Source organism: Mesoplodon densirostris, chromosome 11, assembly GCF_025265405.1.
Source record: "Mesoplodon densirostris isolate mMesDen1 chromosome 11, mMesDen1 primary haplotype, whole genome shotgun sequence".
Taxonomy (NCBI): domain Eukaryota; kingdom Metazoa; phylum Chordata; class Mammalia; order Artiodactyla; family Ziphiidae; genus Mesoplodon; species Mesoplodon densirostris.
This window is the reverse complement of record NC_082671.1, coordinates 105,617,514-105,644,093: the sequence shown is the minus strand read 5'-3', so window position 1 is coordinate 105,644,093 and position 26,580 is coordinate 105,617,514. Positions and strand designations below refer to the sequence as shown.

Genomic DNA, 26,580 nt, shown 5'->3' with positions numbered 1-26,580 from the left:
TGGACAATAGTTGTCTCTTTAAGAATAGGACTCACCTCTTTAAGCATGGCTTTAAAGAATGGTGTAAAAAGAGTGAAGAAGAAATAGTCTACCTTTAACACGTAACTGTTTGGCAGTGTGTAAAGAGGGGCATCCCTCCGTAGCCCCAGGCTCATCCTCCTACCCACCAGCCATGACCATCACCTTAGCGTCCTTTTAATTCTTTGTGTCCTTCACATCCTTTCAAACTTACAGTAGTGGCTGGGTTCTTGCAGAGTTTCTCAAAGACCCATGCCGTCCTGCTTTTTGCCACTAGAGAGTGGCTGCTCTCTCCAACAGAATTTTGCTACATAGGATTTGAGAGAATATAAAGATGCAAAGCACTTCCTGCCCTTCCCAGTTCTTCGGACAATCGGAAATGATTCACAGCCAGGCACAGCTGGATGGTGGTGAGTGGGCTGTGAGAGTGAAATAGGACTGACAAGATGGTACTGGGTGAGGCCGAGTTGAGGTGGAGGCTCCCAGGCTCCCCACTCCTGCCCTCCTTGCCTCCAGCTGTGCCTTCTCAGTCTCTGAAGAAACAAGGGGCCCAGGGTTTAAGGAGCTCCGGCAACAGGTGTGCAGGGACAGGGGAGAATGGATTCCTCCCAGTGCAGACCTGTGTTGATTTGCTGGGTGAAGTTTTAGTTTAAGTATTCGGATCTTTCCTCATGACTACACACTCAAAAAAAAAAAAAAAAATCATAGGATGGAAAAAGAATGAAGTTGTAAAATTGCCACTGTTGGTTACTTTTTATATCTTTAAGAATAAGTGAGCCACTTTTAGTTGTGTTGCTGGGTGGAAAGGTGTGTGTGTGTGTGTGTGTGTGTGTGTGTGTGTTCAGGGACTCTGGAACCAGACTGCCTCGATTTATGTCTTGACTCTGCCGTTTATTAGCTTTATGACCTTGGCCAAGCTTCCTAAATGTCCTGCGTCTGGTATTCTTATCTGGAAAATGGGGTTAATGATATCCTCTTTCATGGGGTTATTTGTGAGGATTACATGAGTTAAGTAATAAAGCACTTAGAATGGTGTCTGACAACCGGTAAGCACGTTTGTGGGTATGAAATACGATTATATTGTTACATGTCTGGACATCTACCCTTCGAGCTGGTACAAGGTCATTTAGGCTCAATGTTTTTGCCTTAGGTTTCCCCTTACTAGCAAGACAGTGGGAAATGGTCACTGTGGACATCCCTTCCACTGCTGTTTGTTTTGCCCCCCTAAGCAGAGTTCAAAAGATGGGGGAGAGGAAGAAGCAGAGCCCTTCCACAGTGAAGAAGGAAGAGAAGAGAAAGGCTGTGGTATTTCACAACTAGAGAAGCTCCATGCTTGGTCCAGACACTGAGATGGAGCGGAGTGAGGGGGTGGGAAGAGTGTGTGAAACAAAAGGAATTCACAGCTCTGATTATGGCCCTGCTCTCTGTCAGCAAACCAGCTACCAAAGGGTCAGGAGGGTGCCTTTCTTGTCACTGGAAGCTAGTACAGGAAAAGAAAAGCTCCAAGTACTGAGGGAAAGGCACATCAGTCGTTAGATACTGTTCTCAAGACTTTGTGAGTTTCACCAGTAGTAGTACTTCATAATACTTACGTAATACTTTTTCTCTTTCCACTATTAAAGAAATGAATCGCAGACACTAGTTTATTTATTCTTATCAAAAACCTAACATTATGGCACAGGAAAGTAATTTTAGTGCATTCGTAATACTCTTCATCAATGGTGATCAAGTACTCAGTGCTCATTTTCGATAACAGTATTTAGTGCATAAAAATGAAAACAATTATGAATTTTATGCTCTGTTTTTATAACACGATTATTCACATGTGCACCACTTCCTACATACATTTTGCTGGCATTATTGCATTATGTTTTTAGTTTACTAGAATGGTTATTTGAAAAACAATAGACTACGTGCTTGCTTACAGCACTGAATATTCAGCAGGAACACTTCTCTTCTGAAATGGCAGAGTTTTACTGACTCATTGAAGTACATAAAAACACACAGTCTAAACAATGACCCATTTTGGCTTAAAATGTTTTGTCATTGAGTAATAATTTGCATTTTGATGAACAACCTTAACTTTAAATGGGACGTGTAACTTCCATGATCTTGTAACTTTGTTCAGTTTCTGGAAACAGTTGAATAGTAGCTGGATGATCCACTGGATCACTTCTTTCAATCTTGGGAGTTTTTATTACCAATTTTAAACTATTGACACCATAGGCAAATTGCAGTTGCAATAGAAGCAAGTTCAAAGAGCATTTTTCACTGTGCTGTATGTGTGGTCTGCACAGATGTGGCCAAAATGTAAACTTCTCAAAAACGCCTTGCCATTCTTGAGGTTCTCTTGGTTTTGGTGGGCTCCACAATGAAACATGAATCAATCTGAATACTAGCAGTGTTATGCAAATGTTTGTTTCTTCTGCATATTTTAACTTTATGAAAAGGCAAACTGAAAATAATGGAACAGAAATTGTATCATATACTGTAATTTGTTGGCAGTATCAACCAATGTTAATGCATTACTTCTGCTGAATCTTATAATGACTTGACACAAGTAGCTTGCCTTGTGAACTTCCGCAGAAATAAGAAGAAATCAATTCTCTGTATCCTTAAGAGGAAACATAGAGCTTTAAGCTCTACTTCTTAGCTCAAGCAAAATGTCAAATAGACAAGTTGTTAAGAAATCAAGTAATTTATTTTAGATGGAAGAGAATTAAAATACATGTATATTATTCATATTTTTCTAGTTATGCTAAAGTGACATTCTTGGAATGACACTTCCAGGATATCACTTTTGGAGGTGGAATGTTTTTTATGATAATAGAGGGATTCCTTAAAAGATAAAAATGTTTGAGAAAGCAGGAGAAAAATAGACAACAAAATGCTCTTCCCCATTACCTTCGGCCTCATGCTGTTTTATTTTACTTCTTGCAGTATTTACATAGGTACTTCACATCTTTACTCTATATTAAAATGTTCTCTATCGTTAATTAATTGTTTTGTATTTTTTTCTACCTGGTGTACTGCTACCACCTCAAACTCCACCTGAAATTTGCTCAGAAACCAAACTCATTATTTTCTGCTCCAAATCCCTTTCTCTAGAAGTCTCTGGCGTTTTTACTGATGGAAAGCAGTCTCACTTCCGCCAGTTGAAGGCAACCATAAAATATATGCAGCGAAGACAAGATTATGTTTCTGAAATCCAACAGACACTGTTGCCTGTTGTGGACACTGAGCTTGAAACGGGCTCTCTTAGTTAGAAAGGAGACTATCAAGGGGGAGAGAGGTGTTCGAGGTAGACGGGCAACACTGGGCTCTGAGAAAATCGGAACCTGGAAGAGAGCAGACAGGGTGCGAAGTTAATATGTGAGGCAAAACTTTTTTTACATCTTTATTGGAGTATAATTGCTTAACAATGGTTTGTTAGTTTCTGCTTTATAACAAAGTGAATCAGTTATACATATACATATGTTCCCATATCCCCTCCCTCTTGCGTCTCCCTCCCACCCTCCCTATCCCACCCCTCCAGGCGGTCACAAAGCACCGAGCTGATCTCACTGTGCTATGCAGCTGCTTCCCACCAGCTATCTACCTTACGTTTGGTAGTGTGTATATGTCCAGGCCTCTCTTTTGCTTTGTCACAGCTTACCCTTCCCCCTCCCTGTATCCTCAAGTCCATTCTCTAGTAGGTCTGTGTCTTTATTCCTGTCTTACCCCTAGGTTCTTCATGACATTATTTTTTCTTCTTAAATTCCATATATATGTGTTAGCATACTGTTATTTGTCTTTCTCTTTCTGACTTACTTCACTCTGTGTGACAGACTCTAGGTCTATCCACCTCATTACAAATAGCTCAATTTCGTTTCTTTTTATGGCTGAGTAATATTCCATTGTATATATGTGCCACATCTTCTTTATCTATTCATCGGGTTATGGATACTTAGGTTGTTTCCATCTCCGGGCTTTTGTAAATAGGGCTGCAATGGACATTTTGGTACATGACTCTTTTTGAATTATGGTTTTCTCAGGGTATATGCCCAGTAGTGGGATGCTGGGTCATATGGTAGTTCTATTTGTAGTTTTTTAAGGAACCTCCATACTGTTCTCCGTAGTGGCTGTACCAATTCACATTCCCACCAGCAGTGCAAGAGTGTTCCCTTTTTTCCACACCCTCTCCAGCATTTATTGTTTGTAGATTTTTTGATGATGGCCATTCTGACTGGTGTGAGATGATATCTCATTGTACTTTTGATTTGCATTTCTCTAATGATTAAAGATGTTGAGCATTCTTTCATGTGTTTGTTGGCAGTCTGTATATCTTCTGTGGAGAAATGTCTATTTAGGTCTTCTGCCCATTTTTGGATTGGGTTGTTTGTTTTCTTATTATTGAGCTGCATGAGCTGCTTATAAATTTTGGAGATTAATCCTTTGTCAGTTGCTTCATTTGCAAATATTTTCTCCCATTCTGAGGGTTGTCTTTTGGTCTTGTTTATGGTTTCCTTTGCTGTGCAAAAGCTTTTCAGTTTCATTAGGTCCCATGTGTTTATTTTTGTCTTTATTTCCATTTCTCTAGGACGTGGGTCCAAAAGGATCTTGCTGTGATTGATGTCATAGAGTGTTCTGCCTATGTTTTCCTCTAAAACTTTGATAGTTTCTGGCCTTACATTTAGGTCTTTAATCCATTTTGAGCTTATTTTTGTGTATGGTGTTAGGGAGTGATCTAATCTCATACTTTTACATGTCCCTGTCCAGTTTTCCCAGCACCACTTATTGAAGAGGCTGTCCTTTCTCCACTGTACATTCCTGCCTCCTTTATCAAAGATAAGGTGACCATATGGGCGTGGGTTTATCTCAAGGCTTTCTATCCTGTTCCATTGATCTATCTTTCTGTTTTTGTGCCAGTACCATACTGTCTTGATTACTGTAGCTTTGTAGTATAGTCTGAAGTCAGGGAGCCTGATTCCTCCAGCTCCATTTTTCGTTCTCAAGATTGCTTTGGCTATTTGGGGTCTTTTGTGTTTCCATACAAATTGTGAAATTTTTTGTTCTAGTTCTGTAAAAAATGCCAGTGGTAGTTTGATAGGGATTGCATTGAATCTGTAGATTGCTTTGGGTAGTAGAGTCATTTTCACAATGTTGATTCTTCCAATCCAAGAACATGGTATATCTCTCCATCTATTTGTATCATCTTTAATTTATTTCATCAGTGTCTTATAATTTTCTGTATACAGGTCTTTTTTCTCCTTAGGTACGTTTATTCCTAGATATTTTATTCCTTTTGTTGCAGTGGTAAATGGGAGTGTTTTCTTGATTTCACTTTCAGATTTTTCATCATTAGTATATAGGAATGCCAGAAATTTCTATGCATTAATTTTGTATCCTGCTACTTTACCAAATTCATTGATTAGCTCTAGTAGTTTTCTGGTAGCATCTTTAGGATTCTCTATGTATAGTATCATTTCATCTGCAAACAGTGACAGCTTTACTTCTTCTTTTCCGATTTGGATTCCTTTTGTTTCCTTTTCTTCTCTGATTGCTGTGGCTAAAACTTCCAAAACTATGTTGAATAAGAGTGGTGAGAGTGGGCAACCTTGTCTTGTTCCTGATCTTAGTGGAAATGCTTTCAGGTTTTCACCATTGAGGACGATGTTGGCTGTTGGTTTGTCATATATGGCCTTTATTATGTTGAGGAAAGTTCCCTCCATGTCTACTTTCCAGAGGGTTTTTATCATAAATCGGTGTTGCATTTTGTGGAAAGCTTTCTCTGCATCTATTGAGATGATCACATGGTTTTTCTCCTTCAATTTGTTAATATGGTGTCTCACGTTGATTGATTTGCATATATTGAAGAATCCTTGCATTCCTGGAATAAACCCCACTTCATCATGGTGTATGATCCTTTTAATGTGTTGTTGGATTCTGTTTGCTAGTATTTTGTTGAGGATTTTTGCATCTATGTTCATCAGTGATATTGGCCTGTAGTTTTCTTTCCTTGTGACATCCTTGCCTGGTTTTGGTATCAGGGTGATGGTGGCCTCATAGAATGAGTTTGGGAGTGTTCCTCCCTCTGCTATATTTTGGAAGAGTTTGAGAAGGATAGGTGTTAGCTCTTCTCTAAATGTTTGATAGAATTCGCCTGTGAAGCCATCTGGTCCTGGGCTTTTGTTTGTTGGAAGATTTTTTATCACAGTTTCAATTTCAGTGCTTGTGATTGGTCTGTTCATATTTTCTATTTCTTCCTGTTTCAGTCTTGGCAGGTTGTGCATTTCTAAGAATTTGTCCATTTCTTCCAGGTTGTCCATTTTATTGGCATAGAGTTGCTTGTAGTAATCTCTCATGATCTTTTGTATTTCTGCAGTGTCAGTTGTTACGTCTCCTTTTTCATTTCTAATTCTATTGATTTGAGTCTTCTCCCATTTTTTCTTGATGAGTCTGGCTAATGGTTTATCAATTTTGTTTATCTTCTCAAAGAACCAGCTTTTAGTTTTATTGATCTTTGCTATCATTTCCTTCATTTCTTTTTCACTTATTTCTGATCTGATTTTTATGATTTCTTTCCTTCTGCTAACTTTGGGGTGTTTTTGTTCTTCTTTCTCTAATTGCTTTAGGTGCAAGGTTAGGTTGTTTATTCGAGATATTTCCTGTTTCTTAAGGTGGCATTGTATTGCTATAAACTTCCCTCTTAGAACTCCTTTTGCTGCATCCCATAGGTTTTGGGTCATTGTGTTTCCATTGTCATTTGTTTCTAGGTATTTTTTTATTTTCTCTTTGATTTCTTCAGTGATCACTTCATTATTAAGTAGTGTATTGTTTAGCCTCCATGTGTTTGTATTTTTTACAGATCTTTTCCTGTAATTGATATCTAGTCTCATAGCGTTGTTGTCGGAAAAGATACTTGATACGATTTCAATTTTCTTAAATTTACCAAGGCTTGATTTGTGACCCAAGATATGATCTATCCTGGAGAATGTTCCATGAGCACTTGAGAAAAATGTGTATTCTGTTGTTTTTGGATGGAATGTCCTATAAATATCAATTAAGTCCATCTTGTTTAATGTATCATTTAAAGCTTGTGTTTCCTTATTTATTTTCATTTTGGATGATCTGTCCATTGGTGAAAGTGGGGTGTTAAAGTCCCCTACTATGAGTGTGTTACTGTCAATTTCCCCTTTTATGGCTGTTAGTATTTGCCTTATGTATTGAGGTGCTCCTATGTTGGGTGCATAAATATTTACAATTGTTATATCTTCTTCTTGGATCGATCCCTTGATCATTATGTAGTGTCCTTCTTTGTCTCTTCTAATAGTCTTTATTTTAAAGTCTATTTTGTCTGATATGAGAATTGCTACTCCAGCTTTCTTTTGATTTCCATTTGCATGGAATATCTTTTTCCATCCCCTTACTTTCAATCTGTATGTGTCTCTAGGTCTGACGTGGGTCTCTTGTAGACAGCATATATATGGGTCTTGTTTTTGTATCCATTCAGCCACTCTGTGTCTTTTGGTGGGAGCATTTAGTCCATTTAAATTTAAGGTAATTATAGATATGTATGTTCCTATTCCCATTTTCTTAATTGTTTTGGGTTTGTTATTGTAGGTATTTTCCTTCTGTTGTGTTTCTTGCCTAGAGAAGTTCCTTTAGCATTTGTTGTAAAGCTGGTTTGGTGGTGCTGAACTCTCTCAGCTTTTGCTTGTTTGTAAAGGTTTTAATTTCTCCATCAAATCTGAATGAGATCCTTGCTGGGTAGAGTAATCTTGGTTGTAGGTTTTTCTCCTTCATCACTTTAAATATATCCTGCCACTCCCTTCTGGCTTGCAGAGTTTCTGTTGAAAGATCAGCTGTTAACCTTATGGGGATTCCCTTGTGTGTTATTTGTTGTTTTTGCCTTGCTGCTTTTAATATGTTTTCTTTGTGTTTAATTTTTGACAGTTTGATTAATATGTGTCTTGGCGTATTTCTCCTTGGATTTATTCTGTATGGGACTCTCTATGCCTCCTGGACTTGATTAACTATATCCTTTCCCATATTAGGGAAGTTTTCAACTATAATCTCTTCAAATATTTTCTCAATCCCTTTCTTTTTCTCTTCTTCTTCTGGAACCCCTATAATTTGAATGTTGGTACGTTTAATGTTGTCCCAGAAGTCTCTGAGACTGTCCTCAGTTCTTTTCATTCTTTTTTCTTTATCCTGCTCTGCAGCAGTTATTTCCACTATTTTATCTTCCACCTCACTTATCCATTCTTCTGCCTCAGTTATTCTGCTATTGATCCCATCTAGAGTATTTTTAATTTCATTTATTGTGTTTCTAATCATTGCTTGATTCATCTTTAGTTCTTCTAGGTCCTTGTTAACTGTTTCTTGCATTTTGTCTATTCTATTTCCAAGATTTTGGATCATCTTTACTATCATTATTCTTCAGGTAGACTGCCTATTTCCTCTTAATTTGTTAGGTCTGGTGGGTTTTTATCTTGCTCCTTCATCTGCTGTGTGTTTTTCTGTCTTCTCATTTTGCTTATCTTACTGTGTTTGGGGCCTCCTTTTTGCAGGCTGCAGGTTCGTAGTTCTCGTTGTTTTTGGTGTCTGTCCCCAGTGGCTAAGGTTGTTTCAGTGGGTTGTGTAGGCTTCCTGTTGGAGGGGCCTGGTGCCTGTCATCTGGTGGATGAGGCTGGATCTTGTCTTTCTGGTGGGCAGGTCCACGTCTGGTGGTGTGTTTTGGGGTGTCTGTGGCCTTATTATGTTTTTAGGCAGTCTCTCTGCTAATGGGTGTGGTTGTGTTCCTGTCTTGCTAGTTGCTTGGCATAGGGTGTCCAGCACTGTGGCTTGCTGGTTGTTGAGTGAAGCTGGATGCTGGTGTTGAGATGGAGATCTCTGGGAGATTTTCACCATTTGATATTATGTGGAGCTGGGAGGTCTCTTGTGGACCAGTGTCCTGAAGTTGGCTCTCCCACCTCAGAGGCACAGCACTGACTTCTGGCTGCAGCACCAAGAACCTTTCATCCACACAGCTCAGAATAAAAAGAAAAAGTAGAAAGAAAGAATTAGTAGAACAAGAAAGAAAGAAAGAAAGAAGGGAGGGAGGGAGGAAGGAGGGAAGGAAGGAAAAAAGGAAAGAAGATGAAGTAAAATAAGATAAAGTATGATAAAATATAATAACGTTATTAAAGTTAAAAATAATTATTAAGAAAAAAAACGGACGGATAGAACCCTGAGACAAATGTTGGAAGCAAAGCTATACAGACAAAATCTCACATAGAAGCATACACATACACACTCAGAAAAAGAGGAAAAGGGGGAAAAAACATAAATCTTGCTCTCAAAGTACACCTCCTTAATTTGGGATGATTCATTGTCTAAAGGAGGGAAGGAAGGAAGGAAAGAAAGAAAGAAAGAAAGAAAGAAAGAAAGAAAGAAAGAAAGAAGATAAAGTAAAATAAAGTAAGATAGATTAAAATAAAGTTATTAAAATAGGAAATAATTATTAAAAAAATTAAAAAAATAAAATGGCAGGAGAACCCTAGGACAAATGGTGGAAGCAAAGCTGTACAAAATCTCACACAGAAGCATACACATACACACAAAAAGAGGAAAAGGGGAAAAAAATCATAAATCTTGCTCTCAAAGCCCACCTCCTCAATTTGGGATGATTTGTTGTCTATTCATGTATTCCACAGATGCAGGGTACATCAAGTTGATTGTGGAGCTTTAATCCGCTGCTCCTGAGGCTGCTGGGAGAGATTCCCCTTTCTCTTCTTTGTTCTCACAGTTCCCCGGTCTCAGCTTTGGATTTGGCCCCGCCTCTGCATGTAGGTCGCAGGAGGGCGTCTGTTCTTCCCTCAGACAGGACAGGGTTAAAGGAGGAGCCGCTTCGGGGACTCTGGCTCACTCAGGCCGGGGAGGGGGGGGGAGGGAGGGGCTCGGAGGCGGGGCAAGCCTGAGGCGGCAGAGGCCGGCGTGACGTTGCACCAGCCCGAGGCGCGCTGTGCGCTCTTCCTGGGAAGCTGTTCCTGGATCCCGCGACCGCAGCAGTGGCGGGTTACACAGGCTCCCCGGGAGGGGAGGTGTGGAGAGTGACCTTCGCTCACACACAGGTCTGTTGGCGGCGGCAGCAGCAGCCCCAGCATCCCACGCCCGTCTCCGGAGCTCCTTTAAGCGGCGCTCTTAATCCCCTCTCCTTGCGCACCAGGAAACAAAGAGGAAAGAAAAAGTCTCTTGCCTCTTCGGCAGCTCCAGACTTTTTTCTGGACTCCCTCCCGGCTAGCTGTGGCGCACTAACCCCCTTCAGGCTGTGTTCACGCCGCCAGCCCCAGTCCTCTCCCCACGCTCCGACCGAAGCCCGAGCCTCAGCTCCCAGCCCCGTCCGCCCCGGCGGGCGAGCAGACAAGCCTCTCGGACTGGTGAGTGCCGGTCGGCGCCAGTCCTCTGTGCGGGAATCTCTCCGCTTTGCCCTTCGCACCCCTGTGGCTGCGCTCTCCTCCGCTACTCCAAAGCTCCCTCCCTCCGCCACGCGCAGTCTCCGGCCGTGAAGGGGCTTCCTAGTGTATGGAAACCTTTCCGCCTTCACGGCTCCCTCCCACTGGTGCAGGCCCCGTCCCTATCCTTTTGTCTCTGTTTTTTCTTTTTTTTTTTTGCCCTACCCAGGTACGTGGGGAAGTTTCTTGCCTTTTGGGAGGTCTGAGGTCTTCTGCCAGCCTTCAGTAGGTGTTCTGTAGGAGTTGTTCCACGTGTAGATGTATTTCTGATGTATCTGTGGGGAGGATGGTGATCTCCGCGTCTTACCCTTCCGCCATCTTCTCCGGAAGTCGACATCATTTTTTAGAGGACATCAGGTCCAAGTGTGTTGGCAAGTGAGGATGCTCATGTAAGCAGCCAGGGTGTGGGCCCTTTCCAGACAGAAAATCCTGCTTATTTATTTGTAAGTAAGACACAGAGATCTATGCACAAGCAGCATGCCTGCATCCAGTGCTGTGCACTAATGTGCAGACCGAGTCAAAACTTTTTTAAAGGTTTATTTCTGTGCTACCAGTAGTCAATTGGCTCACTTCTCCAATCTGTCTGTGACCCTTACTACCCAGGAATTTACGCTTCCTCCTCCATAAAGCCTTCCTTCAATTCTTAAGACTGCTGGTTCTCAGCGGGGTCAGTTTTGCCTTCCAGGGGACATCTGCAGTGTCCGGAGACGTTTCGGTTGTCACAACGGGAGAGAGGGGGTGCTACTGGCATCTAGTGGTAGAAGCCAGGGATGCTGCTAAGCACACGATGGCCCTGAGAAAGAATAGCTATCCACCCTCGATGTCAGCAGTGTGGAGAATTCTACCACTGACTCACCAGTACTTAACATTAAAAAAAAAAAAAAGGCAGTAGTGCCAAGGTTGAGAAACCTTGCTTTGGAAGATGTAATTTCTTCATTCATTTCCCCTCGTTGTCATGGCTTTTTGTTCGATACCTGTTTAGGCATATGTTTTATTTATTTTATCGGAGTATAAACTCTTTGAGGGAAGGGAGTACATCTATTTATCGTTTTCTCCACAGCGTTGAACACTCAAAAATGTTGACTAAGAGAAGCAAATGCGTTATAATAGATCTTGTAGCAAAAAGCCATTTAGCAGTAACGTAATTTAATATTTTAAAAACATCTCATCAAATTCAGGGAATATTTTATTTTTTAATTTTTGTTCAGTTATAGGATCTCAAGCTTGGAAAAGACCCTAACTGTAATCTAGTCCAACTGCTCTTCTTTTCCAAGGGGCTTGTTTTGATTTGCTAAATACTGAATTGAAATTCAATTGCAGTCGTCCTCAGGTGCCAGACTGTGAAATTGGTCTTTCCTCATTTAGACATTATCAAATATATGCGGCCCTCAGTGCATAGATATATACTGTGTGTAGGAATTCATTAAGAATATTAATTGCAGAAAAAGTCACTAGATGATCTTTATAGTTCGTTTCAACTCTGAGAATCAGTGATTTCAATTGCTAGCCTTACTAACATATTTACTTACTATATGAGGGAAAAGGAGACTTGAGCACAACATGATTCTTCTGCATAAATATTTGGTTTATTAATTTCTCATTAGCCCAGAGGTATTTAGATCTTCTACATCTAATAAATTCCTACCCTTTAATTACTTAATACCAAAGACACCTTTGATTTTTTACTTAATGACTAATACATTCTAAGTACAGCCTCTCTGTTGAACTCTTGCAGAACTTTCCCCTAGTATCATTAGTTGTTTCTTATGTATTATATATATTTCCCTTTTCAGGTAGGTTGCAAAGACCTTAAGGACAAAAATGGTTATATCTTTTTAAAAAAAAATCCTACCACACACTTAATAGAGCGAAAAATCACACATAGCAGATAATATCTATTTGCTCAATGACTGGAATTGGATTTCTCAGATACTTGAAAGTTAAAAGGGAACACTTTTCCTCATATATTAAATTCCATAGGTATCTTTTAAATAGCCTCAGTAGAGAAATATGAAGCTCAGTGGACATTTTAATAAGAAAGATAAGACTCAAGAACATATGTAAGACAAAAGCACGGGCAAATTGTAAATGGGTGCATCTTAATCAAAAGTTACTGACACTCCGTTAAGCAAGAACTATATTACTATCAGTAGAAAATAGGAAAAAATATTACCAAGATGCTGGCAAGTTTGGAAAGAAGAACCTTTATTACCAATAGTCAAATTAAAACATGGTTTATAAATTATGGCTAAAGATTAATTTTACTGTTTTTGAAATAAAATTACCTTTTACTCAGACACACAAAATGTGAATTCTAGAGCCAGCTTTGCACTAATTGCCTGTGTAACTTTGGATAAATCACTTAACCCTACTGGAACTACTTTTTCATTTTAGGAATTTATGAGAGCTGGACAATTTGTTTCTAAGATTGCTTCCAACTTTAACCTTATATTTTTCTGAAGATTTATAGTTAAAACTTCTTTCCTATACATTACCCCATTTTATCATCTTGACAGTTTTGTAAGGGAGGCCGAGAAAATATTATTTTCCTTCTATTAATGAAAAAATAGACTCAGGTAGTTAAGTGATATATCCAAGCCTGGTATGCAGCAGCCCAGTACTATTTCAAGATAATTCTCAATTCCCCTCTCTCAGAATAAATATACAATTGATCTTTAAAATGTCTTATTTTTCTCTGTTTCAAAACTAAACTTTTAAAAAGTAAGCCGTCAATAATGCATGTAAGCTTTATAATTTTACAAAAGTATAAACATTTACAGTTCATGGTTTGAGCCAGGGATAGCCAGTAAGATTCAATACACATGTCAACACCTACTGATTGGTAGTAACTGCCTGAAGTGCTGTGCTGAGAGTAATTTTAAGGCCAAGTTTTGGCTTAGCGGGAAAGTGTGCCATGTGAGATTAACCATGAACACTGTGGATGATGGAGAGGGGAGGGGTGGCAGAACTACTATGGGGAAAGAGCCTTTTAAAGAAACGACTTGTAGCACTCAGTAATGTTTTATGAAGGGTCTGTTATTGACTTATGTCCAGTTTTAACTAGTATTATTTTAACAGTTTAATTAATTTATGTCATGAATGTTTTCATAAATAATGGCCCCATTTTTAAGTTAAAAGTGTGTCCTTCTTCAAATACTTAGAGTGTTTTGATTTGTAACCATAACAGTGAAAGAATATAGAGGGTGCTTCTGGAGCTTTAATGAGATGCAACTTTGCAGCTTGATCTGAAAACTTGAGGGTATTAAATATTATATATATATGTGTGTGTGTGTGTGTGCACACATTGGTGTATTTATTATATAGATATTTATTAGTTAATTTACTTTATTATATTAACATATACTAACATATTATTTATATAGTAAATATATATTATGAGTGGTAAAAACCAATGGTGTCTGGATTATTCTATGTAAATGTATATTATAGCACTCCAAGAAAGGCTGAAGATATTGTGAATCAGTGGCTGCTGCTTATTAACTGCCTTCTGGGTGCTGTTCATCTATTCACAGTGATAGGTGCTTTACATCCCCTTTTCCATTCTACTAAGCTTTACAATGCTTTTTAAGTTAGGCATGATTATTTCCTTTTAAGCAATGAACATGTATACCTTAGGGAAATTTAGTAATCATCCAAGATGATACGGCTAAGAAATGTTGTGGAGCCAGAATGCAGACCAAGTTTTGTCAGATTTCAAAATCCTTTTCCTTAACAAAATCAGGCCATGTCTTACTGACATTTGAGGACATAGATGTTTCTCAGTGATGGTCTATGCCCTGCTTGTATCTGATGACAAGTTTTGGATTTTGATTTCATTGTCTTTACTGGTTGTACAGTTCTGGAGAGGAGACTGAGGCATACCAAAAAGAAGAACCATTATTTTCCAATACTTGCCAATATGATGATGAGTTGTTTTTCTGTAAAGTGTAATATTTTGTCTAATAAGCATGGCTCTGGGTTTAGAGAATTTCCTTTAGTTGAGACAAAAGTTCCCTGAAGAATTTTCATTGTTGGGGAAATATGTATGAAGTATGCTTCCATGCTATTCATGCACTTAAGTTTGATTCAGAAAAAAACTGTCTCGTAATTCGGCTAAAGCGTATTATTTTATAAGCAGAAGCATATAAAATGGTTATAACTGAACTCAAGCCACAAATGTAATTGAGAATGTAATTTTCTTTTTTCCAGGTTCCTTGGTGTTACTCAGTTTTCACCTACACATGCCAGAAAGGCATTTCCTTGTTTTGATGAGCCAATCTACAAGGCTACTTTCAAAATCAGCATCAAGCATCAAGCAACCTATTTATCTTTATCCAATATGCCGGTGGAAACTTCCGTGTTTGAGGAAGATGGATGGGTTACGGATCACTTTTCACAGACCCCTCTCATGTCCACGTATTATTTAGCCTGGGCAATTTGCAACTTCACATACAGAGAAACTACCACCAAGACTGGGGTTGTAGTAAGTATTTCAAGCTTAATGTTGTTTCTGGATAATGTACACTGATTTCTGGATTAACAATGAATCATTTCTATTCTCTTCGCAACTTACATAGCTGAATTCTTTCCTTAATCCTTGGAAGGAAAATTATCTTCCTGGTTTCAGAGTCAGAGAGGAGCTTCTCTTCTATACCCAGCCCTCTTATTACTTTAATCACCTCCCCACTCCTGCCATTCCTGTCCTTCTTCATCGCCTGAGTATTTCTGGAACAACTATTGTCTATTATGGGAAATTGCCTCCTTTTATTTATATGATGGTAAAGCTTCTTTTTACTGTAAGATATTTCAAATATACAGAAAATGGGGAGAATAATATAATAAACTTCTACTAGCCAGCTCTATAGAATCTAAACATTTTACCATCTTTGCTCCAGTCTAATTTATTTTTTTAGAAAGTAAAGCATATTGGATAGAGTTGAAGCCCTCTGTGGACACCTACCTGATCTCATTGCCTTGCCTCCTACCTCCTGCCTTGCCCTGAATTTGGATTTTGCCATTTCCATGCACCTTATCACACAATTATTAAGTATATTATTAATTATTAAGTATAAATCTATTTACAATACATTCCATGCTTTAAAATTTCATATAAGTGGTTTTATATTATAGATATCATTCTGCAACTTTATTTTATTTTTTGCTTAAAATTTTGTTTTTGTGGTTTATCTGAATAGAGTGGTTGAGTGAATATATCAAAATTTGTCATCCTCCTATAAATGAACATTTTCATTTTTTTCTGATTTTCATTGATTAACAACAATGCTCAGGGAACATTTTTGTACATAAGTCCTTCTGCCAATGTGTTAGAATTTCTGTAAGGTACAAAGCTTCTTTTAGCACATAGCATGCAAGTCTATAGACATATGTACTTAGAGAAGGGTGATATAAGGGAAGCCTAGAGAATTCATTCTCTGTATTAAATTTATAACAAGAATCAGTTGGATTCTTTAGGATCATTACCATTTATAACAGCATGGTGTTCTAGGCACTTTTTACATATTACTGTATTGCGTTAGTCAGATTAAGTCAGGTCATGCCTCTTAAGAGCTTTCTCCTCATTTCAATGGCCTACACAATAAATATGCATTTATTTTAATTTTCATGTCAACCCTAAAGCAAGGTATTATAATTCCATTTTTCCAAGTGAATAAAGTAAATTTAGATTTAAAGAGATGAAGTAACTTTACCAGAGTAAAAAGTAAGCAAGTGGTAGGGCTGCAAGAAAAACTTCTATTGGTCTGATCCCAAATTTGGGGCTCTACACACCCCACCCCCCTCCCCATGCCCTAGGAGCTCTGTTTCACCATTTCACCTGTGTGTCGATATGAGAATTCAGGTAATGATTCTGTCCATCTGGTGGCCATCCTATTTGGTGTTGCTCAAACATAACAGAAGAAGTGTACAGAAATCTATATTCTTATTCCGTAGGAAGTTCATAGCTCCATAACAGCCTAAATATTGAATAATGGGTTTGGCTAAATAAATTTTTCTCACCGTTACTTACAATTTAAATCACTGTGGAACCCATTTAAAATATAAAATCTGCCTGCATACAAAATTAATGCTATTATTAAAGAACTGTGTATAGTGAATTAATCTACATAATCATTAAAACAGTACCTTAAATGCTGGCTGTAGAAGGCTAGAAAAAAGATATTTTACTCTTTTGGACTTCTTATTTGGTATGTTGAATTCCTCTGATGTTTGTTATGTCTCCTATGGATACTTCAAGGCTATACATGTTGGACCATACACAGAAAAGGAATACTAAGACATATCATTCCCTTATACATCTTCAAAAGTTGATGACTGACTACATGATGTGGGTCTGTTAGGAACATAGGGTACATTGAAAGTGTTTTTCCTAGTATGATTTCTTTAAAATATCCTAAAACTATTCTCAGCTGTACACAATTATGCTTGTTGCTAAGTGATCCATATTTAAAAACAGACACACTCTAATTATTTAAATATGACTTCGATTAGAGTTAAGAATTCAAGTAATTAGTAAACATTAAAAAATTCCTACTTATTTTTATGTAGAAAAGATAAAACATGCTACCAGAGAACATTGGAAGTTCAACTGAAATAAAAATTTGCTCTGGGCTTCCCTGGTGGCGCAGTGATTGGGAGTCCACCTGCCGATGCAGCGGATGTGGGTTCGTGCCCCAGTCCAGGAGGATCCTGCGTGCCGCGGAGCGGCTGGGCCCGTGAGCCATGGCCACTGAGCCTGCGCGTCCAGAGCCTGTGCTCTGCAATGGGAGAGGCCACAGCAGTGAGAGGCCCGCATATCGCAAAAAAAAAAAAAAAATTTGCTCTACAATCTAAAAATACTAAGAATACTAAAAAGGAAAACCAAATTGCTGTTGGGAACCCTTGTTTATTAACTGTGGAACTAAAGTATAAAACCTGGTTTTCTGGGGAGACCTTCAAGATGGTAGAGGAGTAAGATGTGGAGATCACCTGCCTCTCCACAAATACATCAGAAATACATCTACATGTGGAACAACTCCTATAGCACACTGACTGAATGCTGGCAGAAGACCTCAGACTTCCCAAAAGGCAAGAAACTCCCCTTGTACCTGGGTAGGACAAAAGAAAAAAGGAAAAACAGAGACAAAAGAATAAGAATGGGACCTGCACCTCTGGGAGGGAGCTGTGAAGGAGGAAAGGTTTCCACACACTAGGGAGCCCCTTCGTGGGTGGAGACGAGGGGGTGGCAGAGGGGGGAAGCTTCGGAGCTATGGAGGTGAGTGCAGCGACAGGGGTGTGGAGGGCAAAGCGGAGAGATTCCTGCACAGAGGATTGGTGCCGACCAGCACTCACCAGCCTGAGAGGCTTCTCTGTTCACCCACCAGGACGGGTCGGGGCTGGGAGCTGAGGTTAGGGCTTCGGAGGTCAGATCCCAGGGAGAGGACCGGGGTTGGCTGCGTGAACACAGCCTGAAGGGGGCTAGTACACCACAGCTAGCCGGGAGGGAGTCCGGGGAAAAGTCTGGACCTGCCTAAGAGGCAAGAGACCATTGTTTCGGGATGCGCGAGGAGAGGGGATTCAGAGCATGGCCTAAACAAGCTCCAGACACGGGTGCAAGGCACAGCTGTCAGCGTCGACACCAGAGACGGTCATGAGATGCTAAGGCTGCTGCTGCAGCCACCAAGAAGCCTGTGTGCAAGCACAGGTCACTATCCACACCTCCCCTCCCGGGAGCCTGTGCAGCCCTCCACTGCCCGGGTCCCATGATCCAGGGACAACTTCCCCAGGAGAACGATGGGACCTCAGGCTGTTGCAATGTCATGCTGGCCTCTGCCGCCACAGGATCACCCCGTATCCGCACCCCTCCTTCCCCTCGGCCTGAGTGAGCCAGAGCCCCCGAATCAGCTGCTCCTTTAACCCCGTCCTGTCTGAGGGAAGAACAGACGCCCTCAGGCGAACTACATGCAGAGGCAAGGCCAAATCCAAAGCTGAACCCCAGGAGCTGTGCGAACAAACAAGACAAAGAGAAGTGTCTCCCAGCAGCCTCAGGAGCAGTGGATTAAATCTCCACAATCAACTGGATGTACCCTGCATCTGTGGAATACCTGAATAGACAACGAATCATCCCAAAATTTAGGCGGTGGACTTTGGAAGCAACTGTAGACTTAGGGTTAGCTTTCTGCATCTAATTTGTTTCTGGTTTTATGTTTATCTTAGTTTAGTATTTAGAGTTTACTATCATAGGTAGATTTGTTTATTGATTTGCTTGCTCTCTTCCTTTTTTTAAAAAAAAAATATATATATATTTCTTTTCCTTTTTCTCTTTTTGTGAGTGTGTATGTGTATGCTTCTTTGTGTGATTTTGTCTGTATAGCTTTGCTTTTACCATTTGTCCTAGCGTTCTGTCTTTCCATTTTTTTCTTTCTTTTCATTTATTACGTTTTACTTCTTTTATTTTTAATATTTTTTTATTTTAATAACTTTATTTATTTTTCTTTCTTTCTTTCTTTTTTTCTCCCTTTTCTTCTGAGCCATGTGGCTGACAGGGTCTTGGTGCTCCAGCTGGGTGTCAGGCCTGTGCCTCTGAGGTGGGAGAGCTGAGTTCAGGACGTTGGTCCACCAGAGACCTCCAGGCTCCACGTAATATCAAACAGTGAAAGCTCTCCCAGAGATCTCCGTCTCAACACTAAGACCCAGCTCCACTCAATGACCAGCAAGCTAGAGTGCTGGACACCCTATGCCAAACAACTAGAAAGACAGGAACACAACCCCACCCATTAGCAGCGAGGCTGATTAAAATTATAATGAGGTCACAGACACACCAAAACACACCACCGCCTGTGGTTCTTCCCACCAGAAAGACAAGATCCAGCCTCATCCACCAAAACACAGGCACCCGTCCCCTCCACAAGGAAGCCTACACAACCTACTGAACCAACCTTAGCCACTGGGGGCAGAAACCAAAAACAACAGGAGCTATGAACCTGCAGCCTGCAAAAAGGAGACCCCAAACACAGTAATTTAAGCAAAATGAGAAGACAGAGAAACAAACAGCAGATGAAGGATCAAGGCAATGACCCACCAGACCAAACAAATGAAGAGGAAATAGGCAGTCTACCTGAAAAAGAATTCACAGTAATGAGAGTAAAATGATCCAAAATCTTGGAAATAGAATGGAGAAAATACAAGAAATGTTTAACAAGAACCTAGAAGAACTAAAGTACAAACAAACAATGATGAACAACACAGTAAATGAAATTAAAAGTTCTCTAGAAGGAATCAATAGCAGAATAACTGATGCAGAATACTGGAAAAGTGACCTGGAAGATAAAATAATGGAAATAACTACCGCAGAGCAGAATAAAGAAAAAAGAATGAAAAGAATTGAAGACAGTCTCAGAGACCTCTGGGACAACATTAAACGCACCAACATATGAATTCTAGGGGTCCCAGAATTAGAAGAGAAAAAGAAAGGGTCTGAGAAAATATTAGAAGAGATTATAGTTGAAAACTTCCCTAATATGGGAAAGGAAATGGTCAATTAAGTCCAGGAAGCGCAGAGAATCCCATACAGGATAAATCCAAGGAGAAACATGCCAAGACACATAATAAACTATCAAAAATTAAAGACAAAGAAAAAATGTTAAAAGCAGCAAAGGAAAAACAACAAATAATATATAAGGAAATCCCCATAAGGTTAACAGCTGATCTTTCAGCAGAAACTCTGCAAGCCAGAAGGGAGTGGCAGGACATATTTAAAGTGATGAAAGGGAAAAACCTACAACCAAGATTACTCTACCCAGCAAGGATCTCATTCAGATTTGATGGAGAAATTAAAACCTTTGGAGACAAGCAAAAGCTAAGAGAATTCAGCACCACCAAACCAGCTTTACAACAAATGCTAAAGGAACTTCTCTAGGCAGTAAACACAAGAGAAGGAAAAGACCTACAATAACAAACCCAAAACAATTAAGAAAATGGTAATAGGAACATACGTATCGATAATTACCTTAAATGTAAATGGATTAAATGCTCCAACCAAAAGAGACAGACTGGCTGAATGGATACAAAAACATGATCCATTTATATGCTGTCTACAAGAGACCCACTTCAGACATAGGAACACATACAGACTGAAAGTGAGGGGATGGAAAAAGATATTCCATGCAAATGAAAATCTAAAGAAAGCTGGAGTAGCAATTCTCATATCAGACAAAATAGAGTTTAAAATAAAGTTTGTCTTATATGGTCATCTCAGTAGATGTAGAGAAAGCTTTCGACAAAACTCAACACCCATTTATGATAAAAACTCTCTGGAAAGTAGGCATAGAGGGAACTTACCTCAACATATTAAGGCCATAAATGACAAACCCACAGCCAACATTGTTCTCAGTGGTGGAAAACTGAAACCATTTCCACTAAGATCAGGAACAAGACAAGGTTCTCCACTCTCACCAGTATTATTCAACATAATTTTGGAAGTTTTAGCCACAGCAATCACAGAAGAAAAAGAAATAAAAGGAATCCAAATCAGAAAAGAAGAAGTAAAGGTGTCTTTGTTTGCAGATGCCATGATACTATACATAGAGAATCCTAAAGATGCTACCAGAAAACTACTAGAGCTAATCAATGAATTCGGTAAAGTAGTAGGGTACAAAATTAATGTACAGAAATCTCTTGCATTCCTATACACTAATGATGAAAAATCTGAAAGTGAAATTAAGAAAACACTCCCATTTACCATTGGAACAAAAAGAATAAAATACGTAGCAATAAACCTACCTAAGGAGACAAAAGGCCTGTATGCAGAAAATTATAAGACACTGATGAAAGAAATTAAAGATGATACCAATAGATGGAGAGGTATACCATGTTCTTTGATTGGAAGAATCAACATTGTGAAAATGACTCTACAGCCCAAAGCAATCTACAGATTCAATGCAATCCCTATCAAACTACCAATGACATTTTTCACGGAACTAGAGCAAAAAATTTCACAATTTGTATGGAAACACAAAAGACCCCAAATAGCCAAAACAATCTTGAGAAAGAAAAACGGAGCTGGAGGAATCAGGCTCCCTGACTTCAGACTATACTACAAGCTACAGTAATCAAGACAGAATGGTACTTGCTCAAAAATAGAAATATAGATCAATGGAGGAGGATAGAAAGCCCAGAGATAAACCCACGAATGTATGGTCACCTTATCTTTGATAAAGGAGGCAAGTATATACAGTGGAGAAAAGACAGCCTCTTCACTAAGTGGTGCTGGGAAAACTGGACAGCTACATGTAAAAGAATGAAATTAGAACACTTCCTAACACCATACACAAAAATAAACTCAAATGGATTAAAGACCTAAATGTAAGGCCAGACACTATAAAACTCTTAGAAGAAAACATAGGCAGAACACTCTATGACATAAATCACAGCAAGATCCTTTTTGGCCCACCTCCTAGAGAAGTGGCAGTAAAAACAAAGAAAACCAAATGGGACCTAATGAAACTTCAAAGCTTTTGCACAGCAAAGGAAACCATAAACAAGATGAAGAGACAACCCTCAGAATGGGAGAAAATGTTTGCAAATGAAGCAACTGACAAAGGATTAATCTCCAAAATATACAAGCAACTCATGCAGCTCAATATCAAAAAAACAAACAACCCAATCCAAAAATGGGCAGAAGACCTAAATAGACATTTCTCCAAAGAAGATATATAGACTGCCAACAAACACATGAAAGGATGCTCAACATCTCTAATCAGAGAAATGCAAAACAAAACTATAATGAGATATCACCTCACACCAGTCAGAATGGCCGTCATCAAAAAATCTACAAACAATAAATGCTGGAGAGGGTGTGGAGAAAAGGGAACCCTCTTGCACTGATGGTGGGAATGTGAATTGGTACAGCCACTATGGAGAGCAGTATGGAGGTTCCTTAAAAAACTAAAAATAGAACTACCATATAACCCAGCAATCCCACTACTGGGCATATATATACCGTGAGAAAACCATAATTCAAAAAGAGTCATGTGCCACAATGTTCATTGCAGCAATATTTACAATAGCCCGGAGATGGAAACAACCTAAGTGTCCATCATCAGATGAATGGATAAAGAAGATGTGGCACACATATACAGTAGAATATTACTCAGCTATAAAAAGAAACAAAACTGAGTTATTTGTAGTGAGGTTGATGGACGTAGAGTCTGTCATACAGAGTGAAGTAAGTCAGAAAGAGAAAATCAAATACCGTATGCTAACACATATATATGGAAACTAAAAAAAAAAAAAAAAGTTCTGAAGAACCTAGGGGCAGGACAGGAATAAAGACGCAGACGTAGAGAATGGACTTGAGGACATGGGGAGGGCGAAGATTAATCTGGGACAAAGTGAGAGAGTGGCATGGACATATATACACTCCCAAATGTAAAATAGATAGCTAGTGGGAAGCAGCCGCATAGCACAGGGAGATCAGCGCAGTGCTTTGTGACCACCTAGAGGGGTGGGATAGGAAGGGTGGGAGGGAGATGTAAAAGGGAGGAGATGTGGGGACATATGTATATGTATAGCTGATTCACTTTGTTATAAAGCAGAAACTAACACACCATTGTAAAGCAATTGTTCTCCAATAAAGATGTTAAAAAAACAAAAACAAAAACCTGGTTTTCTTTTTTTTGTGTCTCACCCCTTGGAAATTCGATCTATTTTCTTTTTATTGTCATTCCTCTTTATTACTGAGAACACATGGGAATGACATTTCTGAACTCTTAACATCTAGAAGGAGTGGAAATTTAGCTTTAGAATCTTGGGTGTGGGATGGTTATATGAAGTTCATGTGATCATTTTGGATGAAATGATCCAAATTTTTTCATCCATTTCAGGTGAAATCCAAGCCTGCAGACATGTTTTGTTTACCCATCCCCAAAATGTCTTAACAGTTTTCTAATTAGTTGTCAACATTTAGAAATTGGGAAATTGCTCATAATGTGATTTATATCTGGCTTCTCTTGAAAAATTGGAAAATTCCTTGACACCAGGCTCACATTCTCAGTTGGCAGTATTTGTTTATTCATTTATTCCTTCAACGAACTATCACAGAGTTTAGTGCCATGAAACAACCATTTTATTACTTTCAAAGTTTCGGTGGGTCAGGAATTTAAAGGACCCAACGGAAACACTTTATCTTTGCTCAGAGATGTCAGGGGCCTCAGCTGGGGAAACTTGATGATTGAGGTTGACTTGACATCTAGAAGCCAGAATCATCTGGATCATATTCACTAATATGTCTGATGATTGTTCTGTCAGTCTTCTGGGATGTTAAATAGGGCTTTTGGCCACAGCATCTATGTGTGGCCTTTCCATGTGATCTGGGCTTGCTCAAAGTCTAATGGCCTCAGGATGGTTGGATTTCTTATGTGGTTGTTCAGAGCTCCAAAGATGAGTGTTTTAAAAGAACTAGGTGGAAGCTGTATGACCATTGGTGACTTATCCTCAGAAGTCGCACAGCATCACTATTGCATTCTAATAATTACAGTGAGTCATAAGGATGGCCTTGTTTTCTAGAAGAGGTCATAGATCCTACCTATTGATGGGGAGTGTCAAAGAATTTGTGGGCTTGTTTTAAAATCAATACAGTCTGCTCTCTGGCCACAAATTATTTACATTCATTCCATGTAAAAAATACACTCACCAATAGGTCTCATTCCATTGCAGCTTTAGGCTGAAGTTTGAGGTCCAGGATCTCACTGTCTAATTTAGGTCTAGGTGCAGATGAGACTACTTGGGTTTGATTTCTTGAGCCTGGTTTCTCTTGCTCTGAAGACCTGTTAACTAAAGAGATATATTATCTATCCTTCCCCCACAACAGACAATGGTGAGATGGAAATCCAATTATTGCAGTAGATCTTTCCATTCAAGAATGGAGAAAATGGGAAGTTATAGCAGCCACTGGCCCGTAGCAATTCTGATGTTCAAGTGGGCACATATTGGCACCTCCTTAATTATGGCTCAATGCTGCTCCCTGTAAGTTGTTCTTCCTGGCACTTGGCCCTGCCCTTTGAGCTCTTAGCTCTTTTTTCTAAGGCATCTTTTCTTTTCCAATTAAAAAGTAGTTTATGTCTGCAATTAAATAGCCTTCTCAGCTTGCTTCCTACCAGTAAAAAGTAGGGGGTTTCAAAAGCCTATTTTTCTTTTGTATTGGTTCTTTTGCCTTAAGTCCAAACAGGTAAAATTATGTTAAAAACTTTTGTTGGCTTTTTATGTATCAAGTTACATCCATTCCATTAGACAAAACTACATATACAAGTCTCTTTAAGATGAGACTTTGTTTACCTTGAGGCTTTGGAGAATAATACCCATGACATTTTTAGATGCTCTATTATTTAACAGAAAGGGTTTATGAGTCACACCCTTAAGATCCTTAGAAAACCTTTTGTATTTTTAAAAAGGTTTATGGGGCATCACTTTAAGAGTGTCTGAAGTCTTAACAGTTTCTGAAGTCACATCCTTGGCTTCATCATGTGTTCCTGACAGTGACCTGTGTTTTTTTCCTAAGGCCATTTCTTACTTTAAGAATATTTTGCCATCTGGAGAGGCTGGGCAGGAGAAAGAGTCTTAATTTCAAGCTCAGCAAGTCCTGGCTCTTTTCTGTTTCTTCTAAATTTTGCTTGGAAACTGGACAGTTTGTTCTTAAGCTCATCTCTCTGGTTTTGCATTTTTTCATGGCCAGTAAGAAGCCAGGTGGCACTTTCAGTGTTCTGCCTGGAAATCTTCTTAGCTAGAAAATGCAGTTCAATAGTTATATTTCTTATTTTCCATGGTACTGCAGGCAACAGTGTTGTCAAACTTTCTTCCACTTAATAACAAAGGTCCCCTTTCCTTCAGCTTCCAATACTATTTACCATTATAGCCTTCAAGCTATCACCAACAGCTTCCTCAAGGGCTATAAAGCTTTGGCTAAAGGATCCTCTCAAGGATCTTCCAGCTTTTGCTAACAGTCCCAAGGCCAATAAAAAAAGTTACCAATTTTTACGCCCATTGAACTCTGTGGGTCAGGAGTATGGACAGCATAGAGCAGGGAATGACTCATCTCTGCTCTTCGATGTCCCAGCTGGGAAGGCTCATCTCACTGAGAGTGACTTGACAGCTTGGGGCCAGAATCATCTGGGGGCAATCTTTACTAACTGTGTTTACTTGTTGTTGGCTGTTGTCTGGGCTCTCATTTGGGGCTTTTATCTGGAGCATCTATGAATGGTCTCCCTGTGTGGCCTGAGCTTCTTTGCAGCCTAATGTTTGTCAGACTTGTTACTGGTGATTCAGGCCTCCAAAGGTGAGTGTACCGAGAGATGCACACTGCCTGTTCATTCCATTATAAATGGTTGTATAGAATATATTAGTCACCATCTTTTTTTCCCTCTCTTCCTTATAGCAAGGCAGAGGCTGTATTATCCTTTCAGACCTAGCCTAAGAAGTTAACAGTGTCACTGTTGGTGCATTTTGTTACTTAAAAACTTAGATGGGTCCGGATTCTAGTGGAGGGGACATTGTCCCCATCTGTCAATGGGAATAGTGTCAAAGAATTTGAAAGCTCATTGGAAAATGATCACAGTTGTTATAAGTATTATAGGGATTATAAAATCACAAGCATAGTGCCTGACACATTGTACTCACTCTGTTGATGACAATTAAGTTGATGATATATTCAGAAGTCATAGAAAGGAGTAGGGATATGTACGTTTGAGAGGTAGATGGAATCTAGATTATGAAAGGGCTTGATGCCTGGCTAAATTTTAAAATTATTATTCAGTTAACAGTAAGATCCACTGGAAATTTAAGAACTGGAAGCATGATATGTATAATTTTTATAATCTCCTGGAGAGAAGCATGCAAAATATGTGGACATGAGGAGACTGGAAATGAGGGTCCATTTAGCTAAGAAAGTCTGGACTAGGGTAATTATAATTTAAATGGATAAGATGGTGTAGTTATGAAAGGCATTTAAAAGAAAGAATTGGTAGGACTTGGTGAGAGATAAAAGATAGGAAAAAGTAAACATTGGGGAAGAAGAAGAGCAAAGAGTCAAGAATGACTT

General features: G+C 39.3%; 1 protein-coding gene across 1 annotated transcript in view; it reads left to right on the top strand.

Moving 5' to 3' along the window:
* Positions 1-26,580, top strand: part of TRHDE (thyrotropin releasing hormone degrading enzyme) — a 405,203-nt gene that overhangs the window by 5,099 nt on the left and 373,524 nt on the right. Inside the window, exon 2 of the mRNA XM_060113303.1 lies at positions 14,703-14,976. Within this exon, the coding sequence (XP_059969286.1) occupies positions 14,703-14,976 (274 nt within the window). The remainder of the gene's footprint in view (positions 1-14,702; positions 14,977-26,580) is intronic.